The sequence below is a fragment of the Coregonus lavaretus genome (assembly GCF_964263955.1).
Source record: "Coregonus lavaretus genome assembly, chromosome: 4".
NCBI lineage: Eukaryota > Metazoa > Chordata > Actinopteri > Salmoniformes > Salmonidae > Coregonus > Coregonus lavaretus.
Window position 1 is genome coordinate 42,805,771 of NC_139991.1, and position 15,529 is coordinate 42,821,299.

Here is a 15,529-nt window from a genome sequence, read left to right on the forward strand (position 1 = left end):
TAATGAAATCTACATCTCATTATATCAACAAGATCACAAAATGCACAGGCAGGCTTATTATCAGATTGGAGGGGCTGTGTGGGCCTCTATAATAACTCTGTAATAATACACATTTTCAACCAGCAGGACTGTTAAAATAGAACTTGGCCATCAAAAAAGCCTCACTGCTACTGACACAAGGCAACAGAACCAGTAGCAACCAGGCCTGAGTGATTAGGTTTGGCCTTCAGCAGTTTCTACAGTATCAGAACTTACTAATAGAGTTCAGCAGTATGCAGTATTCCCCAGGCTTACCCTCCTCTCCTGCCTGTACAGTTACAGTACTGGTTGTAATGTAGCTCTAATCCCTGCTGGGGATAATTCAGCTCGGGTTAAATGGGAAATTACTTTAAACCTCTTAATCTGAACAGACAAGACTTGCCCAAATGAGAGCTTAGACTAATGTAGGAGAGTTTTAAGATGGAACACAAGGACAAACCCCAAATCCTGAGAGGAAATTACATTTGAGGGACTTTCTGGCGAAGTCTGCAATACTGCCTCTGTTGCGATGTACATCAATTACTGTTGCCCCTTCAACCAATTATTACTGTTGGATTATCAATGTACATGTTTCATTATAATGTCTGTGAACTAATACATTGAAATGAAACCTTAGGATACGATGTAGTGATACTGGTCAGTTATTATTAGTGTTGCAGTCAGAGTTAAAGGATGTTACTCACAGCGTTGGTGACATCTATCTCATAAACCTTCTGGAAGGAGGCTCTATCAAAGAACACCAGCTTCCCGTTGCCCTCGTCCTTCTTCACCGACGTCCCCGTCACCAGCAGCTTGTCATCAGGGCTGAAACAGCAGTCTGTCCTGTTGGGGACACAGTCACACACACCATACTTCAGCCAGCTGATACTAGACAAGGTCGTTTCTTTACAAAACTTCACGTCATTCAGTTGTCTTCTGGAACTGTACCCTGCACATGTACTGTAGGTAGTACCAACCAGTTATATTGAAGTAATCACCGGAAACCCCATAAAGGGTGTTCAGATCACCAATGAATAATCAAGGGAATAACGACAGGAGTACTCACATGGAGAAGAAGGCGGAAAGCCCTGTAGCCACATTCAGAGGCTTCTTGAAGTTACGGATGTCCCAGGTCTTTAGAGTGTCATCACCTGGCAGAGAAAGTGGGAGTTATTCAAGAGGTATTGTCATTATTTCATGGTGCATGTGTGCTGCACAGCTTCGCTGATGGTGGCAGATTGGCTGTCTTTATTTGCACTTTGGGGAAGAGATGAGCTCTTTCCCCGCTGAAACAACAGACTTATAGATGCGTGTTCAGACATTACATCTCCCCTGAAAGCACTGGGTCAGGGCTGGGGCAGAGGGACTCGCTCCAATGTATATACACACAGGCACAGAGCTACAGTAGTGTTGTTGAATGCACAGTCAGGCAATGCTGATGTCCATGATATACTGGTGGTGTACTGTAGTAAGAAGGAATCAGGAAAGTAGTGAGGCAGGCTGATATATCCTACCTCCTCGAGAGGCCAGTATTGTCCCGTCGTAGGAGAAGGCGAGACAGGAGGTGTCTGTTCCTGGGGCGTGGGCCTGGCGACAGTGGAACTTGGTGTGGACCTGAGGGTGAAGAGGATAGAGGTCAAAGGTATGACAAATAAAGGTGACCCAACATTCACATAGACATCGTATCAGACTGAACATCCCAGGACATTGTCTCAGTGACAGAAGTAGCAAACGCATGTTCCCTAGACTGTCAATCACCTTTGGTGAACTCCTAAACGCTCTGCTAGAAGTTTTCTTTCACCAACGGATGTTGAACTCTTACCACTCCAGTAACATACAGACCTTTTCATGCTCCGTCTCTTCAAGACAACATACGGTTTCCATTTCCTCCTAGAACACCATAGCCTCAAACCCACCATGCTGTATGATACCTTCAGACCTTTGCAGACGGTAAACACACGTGGTGTGATTTTAGACTCCAGGGGTTTACCTTGGCAAGCTGAGCTGCCTGACTACTAGTCTTTTATTTTTCTCGATTTAAATCCGAAACACACTACAGTTATCATAACTCGTAAGTCCCACACCACAATTAAAAGGAGATACACCACTTCGTCTTAACACTTTTAAGGCATTTAGGTTGGAAAGCTTACAAGTTCATAGAAGACTTTACATGTGACTGGGGTCAGTCATAGTAATGTCAATAACACTGCAAACATCATGTGTCAGGAGCGTCACAAATGTGCACAGACCTATCAATACCAAAATGAAAACATGGTTGACATTACAGCATGTGACATGATCAACACGTGCCACTCACACTATGGAAGCAAAGTGATTTTTCAGCCCAGAGTCAAATCTATTGAGCGCTCTCAAACTGCCTGACAGTGCTAATGCAGGCTAGAACTCATTCACAGGTTAAAAACGCCAATATAACAGAATTTCACTTTGAAGAGTAGTGCTTTTATAGATCATCAATTGAAAAGGGATTAGGAGTCTTGAGGGGAAGTTATGGTAAAGTGGTGTTGACATGTAGTGCATTTAAGCTACAGATTATTTAGATAAAAGCCAATCTGACTGGCAAGTGGCCATGTGAAGTAAAGTTTATCCACCAATATTCATCTCAGCTCCCTAACCATGTCCACACTGAAGCAGACAGCCTGAAGGTCTAAACAAGTGTTTCCAAGATGGCCTCCCATCCAATGTGGTTCCTCTGTGCTTACTGCTTACTCAGTGGCCCACTGCATCAGCTCCTGTTGTGGCAGAGGCACTGTGTGTCAAGGTCCACAGGTCTGCACTGTTGGCATTGCCCCAATGTGCCTTCAGCATGGAATGTCAAAGAGAGTTATACCTTTTGCTCCACAGCACTAAACCAAAGCCACTCAGACCGTGCATGAGAAACAACACGGAGGAGGAACACATCTGCTCAACCCAGCACATACACACGGAGGTTCAATTCTGATCAGCTTCAGTTTTTTAAACTGTAGATAACCATACTAGAATATTATATATTATAAACTGGGCGGTTCGAGCCCTGAATGCTGGTATATCAGACCGTATACCATGGGTATGACAAAATATTAGTTTATAATAGCAATAAGGCACCTCGGGGGTTTGTGGTATATGGTCAATCTACCATGGCTAAGGGCTGTATCCAGGCACTCTGCGTTGCGTCGTGGTTAAGATCAGCCCGTAACCGTGGTATATTGGCCATATACCACACCTCCTCAGGCCTTATTGCTTAATTACGGTAAATCATAGTGAATATCTCTATTCACTATGAAATGAAGACATAAAAAGAGATCTGCCTCTACTCCATACCTGCTTCATTCCTGTGAGTTGGCAGTGAGCTCTGGCCAGCATAACTCAGCTTTACCTGTGCTGAGTACAACCAGACTACCCACATAAATCACAACCAGACAGCTTTCAGCACTGAGGTAAAGGACTTCCCAGCACTCAAACATACACAGCCTGGATTTATGTATGTAAACCTTCATCAATTCTAAACGATAACCAATAAATCAATGGTAAATTAAATATAGCAACAAAGGAATTTCGGTCAGAGAGCGAGAGAAGGAATTTGAAATGGAGGGATGGCAGGATAAAGTAGAGGGAAAAGATAACAGAGAGCTAGAGAAATATTGCCAGGAAAAGAGACAGAGGAATGGAACAGGTGGTGGTGTATTGATGATAGAGGGAACAGGGCCATAAGCATTTCCATAGTAAGTGGAGGGAAGTTATTAAACTGGGAAAGAGATATAACGCTGCTATATACCTTCAGCTTCAGATAACACACACATCCACTCACTGTGTTTTCTCACTCAACGTCTCTCTCCGTCTATTTCAGTCCTTTTCTTTTCTCTCTCAATTCTCTGGGGCAAATGGTTTTTGAAGACTGATTGCTAAAAGCTTCACTTTTATGTTAGTTTTTTCATGTTCAAAAGTTGATCATGTTAAATGAACAACAGGGGACAAATAGTTCCTTCATCTCAACACACAGAGAGGAATGACCAAGACAACATCTGGAAGCCCAGCACTCTTTTTAACCTACAAAATCATTCATTGTGCATACCACAAAAAGTACATTCGCTTTACAAGCTGTGATGAATGTGAAAACCAAGAACTAAGTTCATATTTTGGGTCAAATTATCTCATTTACGAGATCCTAAATATTCTTGCAAATTAAAGTCCCTACTTTTGCTAAACAGAGCAATGTGACCCCTAGTTGAGCTTTGGGAACTAGGGTCGTTTTTCTCCTAGCCCAAAACACAGACATGAGGTAAGCTTTGTTACAGGGAGATTTGATTACTGTTGACATGACATATTCATCCCCTTTCCTGCACCCCTCTCTTCAGTAGAGGAAAGAGAAAGGGGAGGGGAGAGACAGAGACGTGGGGAGGAGAGAGTAGCTGAGAGATGAAAAGGAATGAAAATAGAGTGCCTTCGTGACATAGTTACAGCTTCAACCAGGAAAAGGTCTTCTGAGAACTGGGAACCCTGCTGAGCACCAACTTATTCTGATTTCACTCCCTCAGGTTGGGGAAAGAACCTTCCTAATAGTGATCTATAATCACACTGACTTATAGGTATCATGAGAAGTATCAAGTCAAGTCATGAGAAGTATCAACCATCATTGTACCAATAAATCACACAATGCATGTGTTATTTATTATAATCCAATCCTATACTGTGTATTTGCTCTATACATTCTTACAGGTTTCAAGGTTTTAATATTTTCATTTCCTGATGTTGGTTTGCTTCCTGTGTTAAGCCTCTGCACCAGGTTGTGAAACATGACTCTCGGACTCTCCCCTTCCTCAGTATGGAGCAATAGGTGGCCCCTCTCTATGTCTCCCTGTCCCATACACACACACACACACATACACAACCCAGCACTAACACACATTAAAATACATGCATGGACGAAAACAGATAGAGGGCTCAGAGCTTACAACACTGATCCCTGGGACATCACTAGAGATTTCACACATTTTCATCAAGGGAGAGGGGTGTTGTGGTGCATGACCAGGCTCAGAGTTAGGCCACAGGAGATGGGCTAGGTTTCATCCTTGGAAGGGTCTGATAAAGATCTACCACAAGCACAACTGTTTCTGACCATGTTATCCGAGTAACGTTATATCAATATTACAACCCCCACACACACCACACACAATCACACACTAATACACACACCTGAGCCACCTTGTGATGACCTCTGTACAGTCAGCCTGACAATCAGGCTCTGAACTCTTGCTGGTTGTGAGGATCAAGTGGCCCAACTCCAGCCCTGAACAGCTGCTCAGATCCTTCATGGAAATCAGCAAGTGCTACTCGCTCTCTCCCTCTGTGTGTGTGTGTGTGTGTGTGTGTGTGTGTGTTTGAGAGCCAATCTCCTCTACCTTATCTCTCCATCTCCCCCACAACACATTTCTCCAAGTCATAAAGCCTTAGCCAAAATGCAGGGAATAGAATCTCTTCACTTTAAGATGTAGAAACTGGTTAAGAACCATATTGGAGGCTGTCAGTGGCATTCCTTTGCCACAAGGCAAATCTCCCAGTTCCCTGATTGTCTGGCTGCTAGTCTATCAGTCCCAGCTGTGATCGAGGCTATGGTATTGTGGTATTGTGTCTGTAGGAAGCAGGATGCATTCAGCCAGCCAGACAGGCCCAGCTGGGGCAGTTTGTTCACACTCCAAAGGGTTCCCTGAAGGCTTGTAAAGCACGCTGAGTAGCTGCTCTAGCTTGCCGTCAGGGCCTGGGCTTCTCCTCTAAACGGTGTTTTTAGACCTCTGCAGGCAGTTCCTAGCCAATCTCCCTGGCCCTATCTTTTATGACCCCGGGATTTACTGGTTTACAGTGACACTGTACAGAGTCACATTGCTGCTGCGTTGAGGTCCCATTAGGCCGGTGACTGCAAATGATGTGTTGGCCAGCTCTGGTCCATTAACGCAGGCAGGGATACAGTGTGTGACTAGAATAAAAACAGGATGGGGGTTTACAATGACGGGGTAGGCCGTCATTGTAAATAAGAATTTGTTCTTAACTGACTTGCCTAGTTAAATAAAGGTTAAATTAAAAAAAAATCGCCATATTTTACTTCATGCTGTCACAATGCATATGAACAGTATGGATTGAAAACATGAATATCACAAAGGACTGTATGTTCCTCCTCATTATGGTGTGCAGAACTTCGCACAGACGTTTCGTAACGTCTCTGTATTACACTAACACTGACCATCGCTTGACTTGACAATAAAATTGGAAAAGTTGATTGAAACCACCCCTCGAGTGGACGTACTTTGTACTCTGGAGTGCTCGGAGGAGAACACTGACGACATAACATTCCGTACGTCTCTGTGGTAATGTTCTGGAACTGAGGCCAGCGGCTCCGTGCACCGCTTTCACCCGTACGTCACCCATTCTTAGTGTGAAAGGCATCCCAGCAGCACCCTAAAGTACCACTGCACATTACCTGGCAACCCTGGACATGAAACTGGGTAATTTTGGCACAAATGCAGTAAGAACAGCTTGGAGAAGAAGCCATGCAATCACTGCCTACCCTACAGCATCAGCAAGGCTAGGAGACCTTCTTGACTCCCATCATAGGATCAATCAACCCCACGTCAGGGTTCAGGAGCCTGATCTGTCATCCTCAATAATCCTTCTTCAGTCCAAGCACCAGATCAAGGTCGGTTGGATAATTGATATTGTCTGTCGACATTTTCTGCCCATGAGTAATAGAAGTGATACAGACTTGATCCTAACCTCTTCAGAGTGAAGAGGAGTACCAGTGATAGGGCACCAGCAGTGAGTTGGTACGGTGTCTCGTTCTTAGCTGGGAAGTGGGTCTAAATCAATGAGAGTGATAAGAGTTAATTTATTATATTTTGTCATAACGTTTTCTGGGTTCCTCTATTTAAAATCACAAACATGTCCTGGGCTTGTCCCAGGGCTAGGGCTCTTGCAAGCCTTTAGCAGTGCATGTGGCACGGGGAAAAGCACACAGCCCATGTCATGGGGCATATGGCAGAGGGCATCCAGTGAAAACTTGCCCCTCCAGCCCAGGCATCGGTGGCCAGGGAACACACAGTGTTATTGTAAGCTGCTATGGGATGCTGGGTAAATATTTAGTCTGGGAGAAGAAGCAGTAATAAATTAGAGAGCTTTTACTCAATCTCTCTGAGCCTGCTGTTATAGCCATGCAGCCGGCGGGGGGGGGGGGTTAAGTCTCTGGGCTCTGTTAGGGCTGGCAGGACAGGAATCTAGCAACAGAAAACTCACTAACATCACTCCCGTCACAGACTCTCTGGCAGACGGAGTGAGAAAATGTCTAGTACTAGTGACCAAATGTGAAACTGAAAGCATGACTGCTATAGATAAAATCAAAGGTTCATGTATCGTAATAATACAAAAATATATTCTGAATATACGAAGTTATAATCGCTAAACAAAAACCCTCATCTGTCAGAGTCCTGCTGCTACCTGTTCCTGCAGATATCAGGCCTGCCTGTCACTGTCTCACAGACCTCCCCTCACACTAAATAACTGTCACGTCGCATACATTACTATTCACACACATTCAGAGCTACTCAACCCTGTCCACAGAAAGGTCCTCAGAGGAAGGGCGGGATGGGGGGAGCTGGTGGAGGTGTAAGGGAAAACCCATATGCTCCGTCTCATCTCCTAACCTTCCTTCAGCCAATTACAACTGTACAGGATTTAGCTGTTAGCAAGGCAGACGAGCCTGAATGACGGTCAACATTTGGATTAATGTTGTCCAAAAGCTAACATGGGAATAATAAATCAAAAGATAATAAAAGTCCAGTTTGAGCCTTGGATACTAGAGTACCTTGTGAATAGTCTACTCTAGTAGGAAAACAAGACTTGTGAAACCTGGCAATAAACACTAAGGAAATGGACATAACTAGGAGGAAATCAAACTGGAGTGATGTCCTGACATTCTGACACCTCCTCAAACTTAAAGAGATTGCCTCAGTAGGCCTCTTGACAGTTCCCGAATCCTCACTCTCCCCCTCTTTCTCTCTCTCTCTCTCTCTGCCCCCTCTCGGAGGTCAGGTCTGTCTGTGACAGCTGTAAGTGAGGCTGTGAGCGATAGACTGGCAAATCTGCTCTCTCCACTGATCCCTCCACAGGAAGCTGCGGCGTGTCATTTCTTCCCACCACCCCGATGCTGACCAGAGACGTGTTACCCACCGGCCGCAAAAGCCCCCAGGCAGGAAGGATCATTGGTAGACGGCCGGGCAGGGCTTGGAGAGTACGGGAAGAGGAGAAGTGAAGATGTAACTGACCGTCTGAGCCGACAGACAAGGCCTGTTTTTCCTCAGTCCGTAGCCAGGCAGGAAATTCTACTCCATGAGAGGTATTTGACTCAACAGATTGAGACATACCCAAGTGCTGAATGCAGGTCCTTTTTATGCACTGTGTAGGGCCCTATAAAATCTGTTGTATTTTTCCTTCTGCCAGGTAAGCATGGGCTACTTTGTAGTTAACATTTAATTGAGAAGGCTTTTGGGAAAGCCTTTCCATCTCCCAGAAGACTGTTTTCATTAGCATCATCGCTAACAGCTACACAAAGTGGTAGACGTGCACCACACATACACAGACGGGGAAAGTTGCAGGAAATACAAATCACTGATGAATTCTGTTAATGTTTATGATAAGCTTGGGCAAATGTATTAATTTTCAAGACATTTAGTTGATTCCCTACTAAGTTAAATACATGTTTAAATATTGTTGAATTCCGTTTTAATGTCTGGGATCTGTGATTTCCGACCGCGTTCTCCACATTTTATAGGGCTCTAACTGTGATGCTTTGTCACGTATCTCCAGAGAAAAACTGAACAGCCAGGCAAATGTGAAGAATGCTTCCCAGGATCCAAAATACACAATTAACTGTGCAGTCGGGATCAGAGAGATGGATGGAATGCACACTTTGATTACTTAATTGCATAATTAAGTAATAGTGGAAAAGTACAGAAGAGAGTGGATGTGATTAGGCCTCCCAGCAACCTCCACGTCTGCCCACTCAATCATCACACCCCACCACAGACAGACTCTTATTACATCACTGGCTATTTTCCACTGGGCTAGGGTTAGGATGACGGGTTGCCTGTGGAACCTAGGTTATATACAGCACTACAGCCAAGGCTGAGTTATGTCAGAATCAGGTAGCAGTATTGTGTAATAGCGGACTCTTGACCAAAACATCCAGGCTATTTCTGTGGTTCAAACCCCAGGTGGGATATGTTACTCTTCTGTTGTTGTGCAGTTCACATGCACTCGAAAAATTCAGTTCGCCATGAATAACATTAGGTGAAACTCTAGGGCCCCCCAAATATAGTATAACAAGTCTACTAAGCTATGAGTTGATTTACTGTTTCAGTGGAAGCATCCTCCGTCTAGCTAGTTATTCACAGTATCCTCTCTCACAAGCTGTTCACACCATCAGCTGAACCCTCAAATATGACATTTTCACTCTAGGAATTCACCCCAGGTGTAGCACGTATTTATCAATGCCAAAAATGCATATACAGTGCATTCGGAAAGTATTCAGACCCCTTCCATTTTTCCAGATTTTGTTACGGACAGCCCAGTACATCACTGGGGCCGAGCTCCCTGCCATCCAGGACCTCTATATCAGGCAGTGTCAGAGGAAGGCCCGAAAAATTGCCAAAGACTCTAGCCAACAAGCCATAAACTGTTCATTCTGCTACCGTCCGGCAAACGGTACCGGAGCATCGGCTCTAGGACCAACAGGCTCGGAGACTGTTTCTACCCCCAAGCCATAAGACTGCTTAATAGCCAGACTGCTTAATAGTCAATTAATGGTACCCGAACTATCTGCACTGACCCCATCTTGCACTGACCCTACGCACACTCACTAGAATTTAAATACACACCATATACACACACACTCGCTCACACACACTAAACTGTCACTCCTACACAAAACCCTCCCAGATTCACAAACACTACATACACACACAAACACATAACACACACATGCATACTGACACAACAAACACACACACACTTTTACACTCATCATTTGCTGCTGCTACTCTGTTCTATATTTTACTCTTATTATTATCTATCCAGATGCCTAGTCACTTTACCCTGCCTTCATGTACATATCTATCTCATACCTCTGCATATTGATCTGGTACTGGTACTCCCTGTACTGTATATAGCTCCATTCTTGTGTATTTTATTTTTATTCCTCGTGTTAGTCACTATTTAATTTGTTATTATTCTTTTATAAACTCTGCATTGTTGGAAAGGTCCGTAAAGCAAGCATTTCACTGTAAAGTCTACACCAGCATACCTCCCCCTATATTCTTTTGGGTGGGTTATACCTAAGGTAAACGGTTATCCCCCACCCCCCCCCCAGTTACCAAAAACAACAAATGTCTGCCTCACAACCAGCATTCTCCATCTCAGCAATGAGGATCAAACCTAACCATCCGTCCCACTAACATTCGACACATTCTTATTCAACCATGTTCCCCACCACACACGTAGAGACCTATCCATCTGTATCCCACACAGTCAAACAGACCTCCTTCTATATCACACCAGATACAAGACAGACAGACAGGATAGTTTGAATTAAGGCTATTTCCCAAACACAAACGCCACTTTCTCACCTATGGCTTTATTTACTGCTGGGTCCTGCTTAGTGTTGGTGACCTTTTGAATTCTGACCCCATGCCCTGGGACAGGATGACCCCATGCCCTCCTCCTCGCAGTCCTTCATGTGTGACTAACAGTGTGTGTGTACGCCAGTGTGAGACAATGGTGAGGTACTGGGTGTGTGTGTGTGGTCGTTTATGCGTGTGAGAGCGAGCGAGAGCGTGAGACAGAGAGACTCACGCTGAGGTTCCTGTCCCAGATCTGGATGGTTCCGTCCTGGCAGCCGGCTGCCACCAGCTTCCCGTCTCGGCTGTAGGTGCAACAGGTGGGCGTGACTTTCTTCCCCTGCAGGGAGCGGGGTTTGAAGCACATCTTGTGCTTCTTGTAAGAGCTCAGGTCCCATGTGCGAACAGTACTGAGAACACAGGAAGAGAGAGGAGAGGTTTATTAACCAACACACAGACCCTCCAACAACACATAATACTAACATACAGTGCATTCGGAAAGTATTCAGACCCCTTGACCTTTTCCACGTTTTGTTACGTCACAGCCTTATTCTAAAATGGATTAAATAAATAAAACATCCTCATCAATCTACACACAATACCCCCTAATGACAATGCGAAAACAAATACCTTATTTACAGAATTATTCAGACCCTTTGCTATGAGACTCGAAATTGAGCTCAGGTGCATTCTGTTTCCATTGATCATCCTTGAGATGTTTCTTCAACTTCATTGGAGTCCACCTGTGGTACATTCAACTGATTGGACATGATTTGGAAAGGCACACACCTGTCTATATAAGTTCCAACAGTTGACAGTGCATGTCAGAGCAAAAACCAAGCCTTGAGGTCGAAGGAATTGTCAGTAGAGCTCCGAGACAGGATTGTGTCGAGGCACAGATCTAGGGAAGGGTACCAATACATTTCTGCAGCATTGAAGGTCCCCAAGAACACAGTGGCCTCCATCATTCTTAAAAGGAAGACGTTTGGAACCACCAAGACTCTTCCTAGCGCTGGCCGCCCGGCCAAACTGAGCAATTGGGGGAGAAGGGCCTTGGTCAGGGAGGTGACCAAGAACCTGATTATCACTCTGTCAGCGCTCCAAAGTTCCTCTGTAGAGATGGGAGAACCTTCCAGAAGGACAACCATCTCTGCAGCACTCTACCAATCAGGCCTTTATGCTAGTGGCCAGACGGAAGCCACTCCTCAGTAAAGGGCACATGACAGCCCGCTTGGAGTTTTCCAAAACACACCTAAAGGAAACCTGGCACCATCCCTACGGTGAAGCATGGTGGTGGCAGCATCATGCTGTGGGGATGTTTTTCTGCGGCAGGGACTGGGAGACTAGTCAGGATCGAGGGGAAAGATGAACAGAGCAAAGTACAGAGAGATCCTTGATGAAAACCTGCTCCAGAGCGCTCAGACTGGGGCAAAGGTTCACCTTCCAACAGGACAACGACCCTAAGCACACAGCCAAGACAATGCAGGAGTGGCTTCGGGACATTTCTCTGAATGTCCTTGAGTGGCCCAGCCAGAGCCCGGACATGAACCCGATCGAACATCTCTGGAGAGACCTGAAAATAACTGTGCAGCGATGCTCCCCATCCAACCTGACAGAGCTTGAGAGGATCTGCAGAGAAGAATGGGAAAAACTCCCCATATACAGGTGTGCCAAGCTTGTAGCGCCATACCCAAGAAGACTCAAGGCTGTAATCGCTGCCAAAGGTGCTTCAACAAAGTACTGAGTAAAGGGTCTGAATACTTATGTAAATGTTATATTTCAGTTGTCTTTTTTATAAATCTGCTAAAATGTCTAATCCATTTTAGAATAAGGCTGTAACGTAACAAAATGTGGAAGTCAAGGGGTCTGAATACTTTCCTAATGCACTGCATCTACAGTGGTCCTTACCTCTGTGCATCATATCCCCTACTAGAAATTCCTCAAATCCATTAGCAATCCCAACATACCACACACCATCGTTCCATTAACATCCAAGTATTCTGAAAGCTCTCCTATTACAACTCCACAATTCCTATCAGCCAATAACTCACATCATATAGATGTTCCCTAGTCTCTGAGCCATCTTCCCATACCCCTCCATATCATATCAGCCAGATATGTGTTGAAGGATGAGAGCTTATGGAACAGAGCAGAGAGACAGAACACTAGATCAGCCTGACAGGCGTGTCTGAAGCCTCCATGAAGTCCTGATTTTATTCCCTACATCTGCTCAACACATTACTGAACCGTGCTGCAGACTGACTGCGCAGGATGGGAATAATTAAGACACAAACATATACACATATTTTCTAACACTGATTTGTACACAAACACAGCTGAGCTGGTTGTATACTGTCGAGTCAGTTCTAAGTGTTGAACCAAATATTGACTTGGCCACTAGGAGAGGAGTGATACAGGCAGGGGGTAGTAAAAGTCTATGGAGGCATATTGATGGACGTTGCATATATTCTCTGTAATTCCTTGAGAAGGTGATAAAAATATAAAAATCCTACACAATTTTACCCAGGGCAGAAATTATATCTGAAAGAGCATATTCAAAGGTTTCTAAAGCATTTACAAGCACCTACAAACTTTCAAAAATAAAGGGCATGGGCTCTGTTAAAATTTATCACTTTTTGAAGAATAACGGGTTCCACACGTTCCCGCGTTGTTTGGGGAAAATAGTATTAATATTTTGATATATTCCATTATATTCTTATTATAAAATATATGTATGTTGACTGATCAGGGCAGGGGAATGTAAGTGTGTCTTGTCTGTTTAATGAACAAAATAATCAAACTATTGATTTAATTTGCATGGCGCAGCCATGTAGCCTACAGTCTAGGCTGCACAGACCAGTACTATAATTAACTCTAAATATGCTATTCTATTATTTTGAAATACATTTTCTTAGTCTCATAATGTTTCTTAAGACCTGCTTAAACTAATTAATAACAGATTTCTTTGTGATGGTGTAAATTCAATGGATTTATAAAAATAGACGGCCACCCACATCTGCACACCCCTATTCCCACCCGTCACCGGTGCCGGCTGCACAACGGTATGTATAAAAGACGTATGCCGGCAAGAAAGTGGTAAAAAAATTTGACTGTTTGAAAGGGTGTCATATAAACATTGCCAGATTTGTTTTTTTTACAGGTAACAAACCATAAATTCTGTCTGAAATAGGTATAAGTGTCAGACTGACTAAAAGCAGGCATTCTGCAGTTTTTAAGCATACCAGAGTGGACACTGGACAGTCATGTGACTGGGACCACCAAGGCCTGTAGGGTCAGAGGGGAAAGGAAGTGTAACCTTTAACCTCACCAACACGGTTGGTTTCCCATCCTAAGGATGCCCTAAGGAGGTAAGTTCCACACGCCTCCTTACCACCTCACTCAACATTATAACCTTCACCTCACTTAACACATATGCTCAGTATTTCACCCTTCTCAAGAGGCTGAGGAGATAGACAAGATGTGGGGGGAGAGGGGGGAGGAAACGTGAGAGTACCGGTACATAGAGAGAGAGATAGAGACGGAGTAGAGACAGAGGGGACAGTAAAGAGGGGAAAGGAGGATGGGACGGTGGAAGTCGACTAGCACAAACGAGTCATAGAGGGCAGACACTAGAGGCGGCTGGTGCCATGTGTCAGCCTAGCAGACCAGCCGTGTCCATGTATGTCTCTCTGACCCATGTATGTCTCTCTTGCGTGTGTGTCTCTCTGACCCACTGCCTGTTTCAACAGGCCTGACCCTTGGGGGTCACGGGGTCAGGAGAGGAGCATAAACACACAGACTGGCAGAGCTGCTACTAACAGCCAGGCATAGATTCCTCTATGGCTCGCTACACACTACAACAGTCAGACACACACTCAACTGTGTTTAGATACGTTTGACAAGGTGACACAGATGCCAGCCAAAGACAGATCGTCTGAGGGAGTATTGGCAGTTGTTTAATAAACCTCACAATTTTACAAGCGTTTAATAATACTACTAGCACAAAGTGCTTTCAGGTTGATCCTCGTTCTAGAAACAAAACAGTGACCATACCATGTTTATTGCGTGATGTGAATTTGTATGTGAATGTTGCATTTGTGTGTGTGTATGCATTGCATACGTGTCGTATGTGACAAGAGTGTGCAGGGTGACAGATCATTGCACCTGCTAGCTCACAGACGTCTCTATTCTGTTTACATAGGAGCCTAGGCGTCTGTCCAGACACTAAAGACAACAGAACTGTTCACGTAGCCGCACACAATACCAGGAATTCAATTCATCTCAGCCAGACTATTTCCAAAACATGGCCCTGATGGCTGACAGTGCAGGAGCAGAGGCCACTGCCACCACGGGCACGGCTGGGCCGATCCTGGGTCTCTCACACATCACAGCAGCTAGGCTAGGCAATCAGAGGCTGGGAAAGAAGCAGCGTATGGTGGGGGTGCTCTACCACAAATTAGGTGGGAAGTTGTAGGGATTCAAGGAAGGCAGCAAAGTAATGCAAAAGCTAGTGGATTGTAATCTACAGGTGTACTCAAGTTATTTAGGAGCTGCACCTCATGTTTCTTCTTTCGTGAACCTCTAACATCACCCTCTTTAGAAGGGTGCTACGTTCCTGTGTGATGAATGAACAACTTAGCAACCATCTCACAAGTCGCAACTCAATTATTTTCAATGAAGTGACAAAACATTCAAATGTACAGAATAATAAACAAACCAAAACACGGAGGGGCACACAACGTATCACTCCACCCTTTCTTTCCCTTCCTCAACAAGCCTGTTTTCCTCTCAATCAGCACTCCCCTTTTCCTGTGTAAGCGCTTAAAGACCCAGAGGGGTGTTTGTGATAAAGGACG

General features: G+C 44.6%; 1 protein-coding gene across 1 annotated transcript in view; it reads right to left on the reverse strand.

Moving 5' to 3' along the window:
- Positions 1 to 15,529, reverse strand: part of wdr70 (WD repeat domain 70) — a 70,481-nt gene that overhangs the window by 27,645 nt on the left and 27,307 nt on the right. Inside the window, exons 10-13 of the mRNA XM_084159203.1 lie at positions 10,909 to 11,083; positions 1,533 to 1,632; positions 1,085 to 1,169; positions 723 to 861 (exon numbers count right to left, since the gene is read on the reverse strand). Of these exons, the coding sequence (XP_084015329.1) occupies positions 723 to 861; positions 1,085 to 1,169; positions 1,533 to 1,632; positions 10,909 to 11,083 (499 nt within the window). The remainder of the gene's footprint in view (positions 1 to 722; positions 862 to 1,084; positions 1,170 to 1,532; positions 1,633 to 10,908; positions 11,084 to 15,529) is intronic.